This window comes from Palaemon carinicauda, chromosome 7 (genome assembly GCF_036898095.1).
Source record: "Palaemon carinicauda isolate YSFRI2023 chromosome 7, ASM3689809v2, whole genome shotgun sequence".
NCBI classification, from domain to species: Eukaryota; Metazoa; Arthropoda; class Malacostraca; order Decapoda; family Palaemonidae; genus Palaemon; species Palaemon carinicauda.
This window is the reverse complement of record NC_090731.1, coordinates 3476514-3485929: the sequence shown is the minus strand read 5'-3', so window position 1 is coordinate 3485929 and position 9416 is coordinate 3476514. Positions and strand designations below refer to the sequence as shown.

Here is a 9416-nt window from a genome sequence, read left to right as displayed (position 1 = left end):
CAAAGGCCATTTAACAGCTGTGATATACAAAGTATTTTGGCTTACCGTTGTACATTAACCTTTTTCTTTAATGATCTCCTCAATTTCATAAGGATTCTAAGAAATGAGTAGCTAGGATATTAACCTATTTTCTTTAACGATCTCTTCAATTTTATAAATATTGTAAGAAACAAAGGCCATTTAACAGCTGGAATATACAAAGTATTTTGGCTTACATATTAACCTTTTTCTGTAATAGTCCCCTCAATTTTATAAGGATTCTAAGAAATGAGTAGCTAGGATATTAATCTATTTTCTTTAATGATATCTTAAAATTTATAAAAAATGTAAGAAACAAAGGCTAGGATACGCCGATGTAAATTCCAGTCATTATTTCAAAAAAGGAGAGAAGAAGAAGAGGAATTGTTTGTCTCATGATCAGCTGACTTGGTAAACAAATGGGCGGGAGCTAAGGAAGGAGGTCTGTGTGAACTGTGAAATGACGTTTGATAAGTTTTCTGTGCAGGGACGTCTTTCGCATGGCTTTTATTAGTGGGTCCAGAATTAATGACCAGCGACATTAAGACTGCAATAGGTAATGTAGCATAGAATTATATAGTTATGATTATTTATAAGCTATCCTTTGTGTATTTGCTGTACCTATCTGAGAATTTCAGGCTTGTGGTACGGGTTATACGAAATGCTGTGTAAGACAGGATTACATCTTGTACAGTAAATGGTATATCATAAGTCCCATGTCAAAGCTGATCTATCTTTAGTTTATTAATTGTGATTTAGTATTTAACTAATGTAGTCCTTCCAATGTTCAGTTCGTTGTGTGTAAAGTACCGTAATTTTTATTCTACTTACGATCTCGGAAAACATTTCGGAGCTGTTGTAGTTCGTTGGGACAGAGTGAACAAAACCACATCTTACAAGGAAAACAGGGAGCCTTTGTATATCAACGGCCAGTTCCTTATGCATTGATTAAAAATGGACCTAAACTTTCCCCCCTAACCTAACCTACAAGCTGTATCCTTACCTACATACCTAACGGGGCCCCCTGCGACCTCCCTTACACTGCCGTATTCTAAGTTAGCCATAATAATACATGAAGGTGGCCGCTATCCTACATACACCCCGAAACAGACTTAAGAACGCCCCCTAACCAAAGATTCTCGAACAAATCTATTCTAGGAGCCATAACCTTACCTTCATACCCACCAGGGGTCTACGCCCCACTGCAGAACCCCCCCTTTAGACTAGCGTATTCTTGGCTTACCCTGTTGCATTGTACTACATTCACCTCAACATTCCTTACCTTGGTACATACCAAAGGGTACTCTAGTGAGAAACTTGTCTCAAGGCTGGGAGCCTTTGTATATCAGCAGCCAGTTCCTCCCCCGTGGATTAAAAATGTTATTTTTATTAATAAAATAAATTTTTGAATATACTTACCCGATAATCATGTAGCTGTCAACTCCGTTGCCCGACAGAATTCTATGGAGGGATACGCCAGCTATCACAATACTAGAAGGGGGTGTACTTACCAGCGCCACCTGTGGCCAGGTACTCAAGTACTTGTTGTTGACACCTCCTCAATTATTCCTCGGTCCACTGGTTCTCTCTGGGGAGGAAGGGAGGGTCGATTAAATCATGATTATCGGGTAAGTATATTCAAAAATTTATTTTATTAATAAAAATAACATTTTTCAATATTAAACTTACCCGATAATCATGTAGCTGATTCACACCCAGGGAGGTGGGTGAAAACCAGTGTACAAGATTAAAGGATAGCTAAGTATCCCATATTTCATATAACAGTTATCTCAAATAACAATGAAATAATAAGTACCTGGTAAGGAAGTCGAATAGAACCGTTACTCTGCCTCTTTGTTTAAAGTTCGTCTTCCTTACTGAGCGCAGCGTTCCTCTTGGAGGCTGAATCAACCCAAAGGTGCCAAAGTACACGGGGTTGCAACCCCTACTAAAGGACCTCTACCAAACCTCTAACCCAGGCGCTTCTCAAGAATGAATAGACCACCCGCCAAATCCAAGGATGCGGAAGGCTTCTTAGCCTACCGTAACAACCATAAAAACAACAATAAAAGTATTCAAGAGAAAGGTTAAAAAAGGTTATGGGATTAAGGGAATGTAGTGGCTGAGCCCTCACCTACTACTGCACTCGCTGCTACGAATGGTCCCAGGGTGTAGCAGTTCTCGTAAAGAGACTGGACATCTTTCAGATAAAATGATGCAAACACTGACTTGCTCCTCCAATAGGTTGCATCCATTATGCTCTGCAGAGAACGGTTTTTGTTAAAGGCCATCGAAGTAGCTACAGCTCTTACTTCGTGGGTCCTTACCTTCAGCAATGCAAGGTCTTCCTCCTTTAAGTGAGAATGTGCTTCTCTGATCAGAAGCCTTATATAGTACGAAAGCCCATTCTTGGACATGGGTCTCGAGGGTTTCTTGATGGCACACCATAAGGCTTCTGACTGTCCTCGAATAGGTTTAGACCTCTTAAGATAATATTTGAGAGCTCTGACAGGGCAAAGAACTCTCTCTAGTTCGTTACCTACCATGTTGGAGAGGCTAGGTATTTCGAACGATCTAGGCCAAGGACGTGAAGGAAGCTCGTTCTTTGCTAGGAATCCAAGCTGAAAAGAACATGTTGCAGATTCGGTTGTGAAACCAATGTTCTTGCTGAAGGCATGAACCTCACTGACTCTCTTAGCTGTTGCAAGGCAAACGAGAAAAAGAGTCTTGAGGGTAAGGTCCTTGAAGGAAGCTGACTGGAGAGGTTCGAACCTAGATGTCATAAGGAACCTTAAGACTACGTCTAGATTCCAGCCTGGAGTGGAAAGACGACGTTCTTTAGACGTCTCAAAAGACCTGAGAATGTCTTGAAGGTCCTTGTTGGAAGACAGGTCCAAACCTCTGTGGCGGAGAACTGAAGCCAACATGCTCCTATATCCTTTAATCGTAGGTGCTGAAAGGGATCTCTCATTCCTAAGATGTAGAAGGAAGTCAGCTATTTGGATCACAGAGGTATTGGTAGAGGATATTGAATTGGCTCTACACCAGCTTCGGAAGACCTCCCACTTAGACTGGTAGACTCTACGAGTGGAAACTCTTCTAGCTCTGGCAATCGCACTGGCTGCCTCCTTCGAAAAGCCTCTAGCTCTAGCGAATCTTTCGACAGTCTGAAGGCAGTCAGCCGAAGAGCGTGGAGGTTTGGGTGCAACCTGTCTACGTGAGGTTGACGTAGAAGGTCCACTCTTAGAGGTAGAGTCCTGGGGAAGTCGACTAGCCATTGAAGTACCTCTGTGAACCATTCTCTTGCAGGCCAAAGGGGAGCAACCAGCGTCAGCCGTGTCCCTTCGTGCGAGACGAATTTCTGCAGAACTTTGTTTATTATCTTGAACGGAGGGAATGCGTACAGGTCGAGATGGGACCAGTTCAGAAGAAAAGCATCCACATGAACTGCTGCAGGGTCTGGAACAGGGGAACAATACAGCGGAAGTCTCTTGGTCATGGAGGTGGCAAACAGATCTATGGTAGGTTGACCCCACAAGGTCCAAAGTCTGTTGCACACACTCTTGTGGAGGGTCCATTCCGTGGGAATGACCTGATTCCTTCTGCTTAGGCGATCCGCTGAAACATTCATATCGCCCTGGATGAACCTCGTGACCAGAGTGAGGTTTAGACCTCTTGACCAAATGAGGAGGTCCCTTGCGATCTCGTAAAGGCTCCTCGAATGGGTCCCTCCTTGCTTGGAGATGTAAGCCAAGGCTGTGGTGTTGTCTGAGTTCACCTCCACCACTTTGCCTAGCAGGAGGGACTTGAAGTTCAACAGGGCTAGATGAACTGCTAGCAGTTCCTTGCAGTTGATGTGGAGTAGTCCTTGTTCCTCGTTCCATACTCCCGAGCATTCCCGTCCGTCCAAGGTCGCACCCCAGCCCGAGTCCGATGCATCTGAGAAGAGATGAAGATTGGGGGTCTGAATGGCCAATGATAGACCCTCCTTGAGAAGGAGATTGTGCTTCCACCACATGAGAGTGGTCTTCATCTCTTGGTTGATAGGGATAGAGACTGCTTCTAGAGTCGAGCCCTTGTCCCAATGAGCTGCAAGATGGAATTGAAGAGGGCGGAGGTGGAGTCTTCCTAGCTCGACAAACAGGGCCAGTGATGAGAGGGTCCCTGTGAGACTCATCCACTGTCTCACTGAGCAATTGCTCCTCTTCAGCATGCTCATGATGCACTCTAGGGCTTGGCTTATCCTGGGGGCCGATGGAAAAGCCCGAAAATCCTGACTCCGAATCTCCATTCCCAGGTACACAATGGATTGGGAGGGAATGAGTTGAGATTTCTCTATATTGACTAATAGACCTAGGTCTCTGATTAAGTCTAAAGTCCAAGTGAGGTTCTCCAGACAACGACGACTCGTGGAGGCTCTCAACAGCCAGTCGTCTAGGTAGAGGGAGGCTCTGATGTTCGACAAGTGTAGGAATTTCGCTACATTCCTCATCAGATGAGTAAAGACCATAGGAGCTGTGCTTAGGCCAAAACACAGGGCTTGGAACTGATAGACAACCTTTCCGAAAACGAATCTCAGGAAAGGTTGGGAGTCTGGATGAATGGGAACGTGAAAGTATGCATCTTTCAAGTCCAACGAGACCATCCAGTCCTCCTGTCTGACCGCTGCTAAGACCGACTTGGTCGTCTCCATCGTGAACGTCTGCTTGGTGACATACTCGTTGAGAGAGCTGACGTCCAGCACCGGTCTCCAACCTCCTGTCTTCTTGGCCACAAGAAAGAGACGGTTGTAGAAGCCCGGGGATTGATGGTCCCGGACTATAACCACTGCCTTCTTCCGCACAAGTAGCGACACCTCCTGTTGCAATGCTAGCCTCTTGTCCTCTTCTTTGTAGTTGGGAGAGAGGTTGATGGGCGATGTGGTCAGAGGTGGTTTGAGGCAGAATGGAATCCTGTAACCGTTCCTCAGCCAACTGACAGACTGTGCGTCTGCACCTCTCTTCTCCCAGGCTCGCCAGAAGATCTTGAGTCTGGCTCCTACTGTTGTCTGGAGAAACGGAGAGTCAGTTCTTTCCCTTAGATGTCCTGGATCCTTTCCTAGACTTGCTCCTGTGAGAGTCTGGACGGGAGCTTCCTCGGCTGGGGGCTCTACCACGAAAGGGCGGTATGAACCTCGTAGCAGGAGTATCAGCCACTGGGGAGCGATAAGTCTTGGGGACTGAGGTGGCAACCTTAGACTTACGAGCCGATGAGGCTACAAGATCGTGCGTATCCTTTTGTATCAGGGCAGCAGACAAGTCCTTAACTAGCTCTTCGGGAAAGAGGAACTTCGAGATCGGAGCAAAAAGGAGTTGTGACCGTTGGCAAGGTGTAATGCTGGCGGAAAGGAAGGTACACAGTTGTTCCCTTTTCTTCAACACCCCTGATACAAACAACGACGCTAGCTCGCCCGATCCATCTCTGATGGCCTTATCCATGCAGGACATTAATAGCATGGCAGAATCTTTGTCCGCAGGAGAGGTTTTCTTGCTGAGGGCCCCCAGGCACCAGTCGAGAAAGTTGAACATTTCAAATGCTCTGAACATCCCTTTCAGTAAGTGATCCAGGTCTGAGAAGGTCCAACAAACCTTCGAGCGTCTCATAGCAGTTCTCCGAGGCGAGTCCACCAGACTTGAGAAGTCAGCCTGGGCAGAGGCAGGTACTCCCAAGCCTGGTGCTTCCCCTGTGGCATACCAAACGCTCGCTTTCGAAGTGAGCTTCGTTGGAGGGAACATGAAGGAAGTCTTGCCAAGGTGTTGTTTAGACTGCAGCCACTCCCCTAAGATCCTTAAAGCCCTCTTAGAGGATCTAGCTAGGACAAGCTTAGTATAGGAGGACTTAGCTTGTTGTACGCCCAGCGAAAACTCAGATGGCGGAGAGCGGGGAATAGCAGAGACAAAGTGGTCTGGGTAAATCTCCCTGAGTAGAGCCAAGACCTTACGAAAATCAATAGACTGTGGAGAAAGCTTGGATTCGTCCATGTCTGATGAGGGATCAAGGTGTGCCTCCTCCTCATCCGACACCTCATCACCAGAGTGTAGCGAAGAGATCGGACAAGAATGCTGAACCGCAGAGTCAGAACGGGTAGGAACAATAACAGTGGTTTCCTCTTCCAGTAACTGTTGAGGGAAAACCTGAGGCTCAGACTGCAAAGGCTGAACAACAGACGAAGCAGAAGGAAGGCGCATGGGTGAAGGAGGTTGACTCCTAGCAAGAGAGGTTGAACCCAAGGATTGCGCTTGCTGAGCGGAGGACGGAGGCGGAGTAGCACGTTCCTGTTCCTGTGAGATGAGCGGAGCATGATGAGGTTGAGGCTGCGCAGAACAAGGTAAAGTTCTCGCAAGCTGAGGCTCCTGAGGCGCAAGTCCAGGGTGTAGAGGAGCTTGCCTTGAGGAGGGTTGAGCTCGCTGCAGCGATGGCTGAGCAGACTGACTCATGGAAGGGAGAGGTTGTTGTACCCCAACCGAGAGTTGCACCACTGGTGGAGCAGCAAGGGGAGGCGGAGGAAGGGTGGAATAACCCTCCTGATCCCAAAGTAAAGGTTGCCTTAAAGAAGGCTGAGGCTTAACACCACTGGGAACAGCGAACTCAGAAAGTGGTTCAACATCGTACGCCTGGCAGATGGTGCTGCGACCAGGCGGAGCGAGCGCAGGCGGGGCGAGCGCAGGCGGAGCGAGAACAGGCGGAGGGAGTGTAGGCGGAGGCGGAGGTGCAACACTCTCAGCCCGACACTCACGCATCAAGTCCGAAAGCTGTGCTTGCATGGACTGAAGCAGAGTCCACTTGGGATCGGCAGAAACGATAGTAGACTGAGGTAAAGCCTTAACAGTCGAGCTCTGTTTTGGCAGAACCTTACTCCTCTTGGGCGGAGTACAGTCGACAGATGACTGAGGCGAGTCAGAGCTGAGCCAATGACTGCAACCTGGCTGAGCACTCGCGGACTGGACTCTACGTTTAAGCGGTCTCGAGACCTGAGACCAACGTTTCTTCCCTGACAGTTGATCAGCGGACGAGAATAAGACGGGCTCAATCGTCTGCAGGTGGGAGTGACGGTCTTTGGAAGACACGCCCGCAACCACCGAGGATAGTTCTGTGCGCCTAACAAGGCCTGCCGAACCCTTATGCCCTTCGACATTGCTTCTCCCCTGGGCATGGGAGCTTGCAAGAGGTCCCGGACTGGGAGGACGACTGGCTCGCACAGAAAAATCCTCACGCACCACACTGGCACTAACACTAGCACTTGGCACTGCACCGACACTAGCACTCGTCACAGCACTGGCACTAACTCCACCCACTGCACTCTTGACCTTCAGTTCTTTAACTTCGGCCATCAGAGACTTATGGTCACTTACCACTGACTCTACTTTATCGCCTAAAGCCTGAATAGCACGCAAAACAACTGACATATCAGGCGGAGGGCACACAGTAGGTTCGGGGGTAGCCACTACAGGGGTAGGAAAAGGTAGGGGATCATGAGGTGAGGAAAACATAGAAGAGTGAGAAGAACTCCTCCTAACTCTACCTCTCTCTAACTTAGTTGAATATTTTAAAAGACGGACAAATTCCAATTCCGAAAGTCCGGCGCATTCCTCACATCGATTTTCTAACTGACAGGGCCTGTCCCTACAGTCAGAACAAGCGGTGTGAGGATCTACCGAGGCCTTCGGAATACGCCTATTGCAAGACCTACATCGTCTATGGGAGGGGGCTTGCGAAATGTCAGACATCTTGTAATCCAAAGAGTTAGCCAAAGGGGGATCCAAAAACAAGCAAAAATCGTTAACCGTTATATCAGTACTATATAAAAGCTATCTAGCTAATATAAGAAGGTTTCCAGTAAAGCGACAGCCGTTAATCTGAGAGAATACTTCACCAAATATCCGTGAATAAACTCGAAGACCATAAGCGTATCCCAGAACGTCTAGCCGGAAGCACGACAGAGGAATAATTGAGGAGGTGTCAACAACAAGTACTTGAGTACCTGGCCACAGGTGGCGCTGGTAAGTACACCCCCTTCTAGTATTGTGATAGCTGGCGTATCCCTCCATAGAATTCTGTCGGGCAACGGAGTTGACAGCTACATGATTATCGGGTAAGTTTAATATTGAAAAATGGACGTCAACTAACCTAAACTTTCCCATCTAACCTAACCTACAAGCCGTGTCCTTACCTACTTACTTACCGGGGATGCCCTTACACTGCTGTATTCTAAGTTAGCCATAATAATACATACAAGTGGCAGCTATCATACATACACCCCTAAGACCATATTGTGATTAATGTGGTCAATACTGTCATTAATTCTGTGGTAGAATTTAGTGCCTGGTTAAATTTTAATGTTAAATGGAATTCGAATGTTAACGTGCTCATGAATTCTAAAGCAATATATAAAATCGAGATGCTACCACTATTTTGATCCATCTTTTCTCTCTAAATAAGCAACAGCTTACATGTTAAAAAAAATTTTGGGGTGTATGTATGATAGCGGCCACCTGTACGTATGATGACGGCTGACTAAGAATACAGCAGTGTAAGTAGGTAAGTACACGGCTTGTAGGTTAGGTTAGGGGTAAGTTCAGTTTAGTTGGTGCCCATATTTTATGTTCGCTGGAGGATCTGGCCGCTGATCTACAAAGGCTCCAAAATCTGTTTTAGTACAGACTACTTTGAACCTTTGATTGATGATGCTGGTCAGGTAGGACTCTCCTACCTAGGTTAGGTTAGTATGTTCCCCTCGCAAGTACTATTTTTGTAATTTTTGCCATGTATTTTCAACTTTTTTCCAATTTTCATGATAATGGCTTTTCCACCAGTATATTTATTCTAGCATAAATAAAAGTTTGTGGAACAAATAATTAAAGAGATATAGTTTAGTTTGTGTTTTAGAATTATTCATACTTCTTTTTTTATATTGGGCTACCATAGCCAACCAGCCCTTTGCTCCTTTTCATATTTGTATCTGTTAGTATTCCTGTTTATTGCTATAATGTGTAACTTCGGATGTTACTACACAATTGTGCATGTGCAACAGTGTTTCATGTTTATAGTGTAAGAATGTGGCTTTTTTATTTCCTAAATAATATTTTTCAGTCTTTTATGTGTTATCTCTACTACTTTATCCTTCTGTGGTGGTAGCACTGTGTCACATTTAGAGGTTTCTCTTCAGATTTTATATGCAGTTACAGTATTCTTTATTATTATTATTGGTATTATTATTATTATTAATACTGCTAGCCAAGTTACAATCCCTAACTGTGTTAAGTTAGGGATGCTAAGCTATCATGACAAATTACTAGTAAGATGTGTGTAATATAACATTATTCCTACACAAATATAAACCTGCATCCTTTATGTAGGAG

At 45.8% G+C, this 9416-nt stretch overlaps 1 protein-coding gene across 1 annotated transcript in view; it reads left to right on the top strand.

The window, feature by feature from the left end:
• Positions 1-413: 413 nt before the first annotated feature.
• The window catches only part of LOC137643813 (heparan-alpha-glucosaminide N-acetyltransferase-like), a 98849-nt gene continuing 89846 nt past the window's right edge, over positions 414-9416 (top strand). Inside the window, exon 1 of the mRNA XM_068376502.1 lies at positions 414-574. Coding sequence (XP_068232603.1) covers positions 547-574 — 28 coding nt within the window. The 5' untranslated portion in view covers positions 414-546. The remainder of the gene's footprint in view (positions 575-9416) is intronic.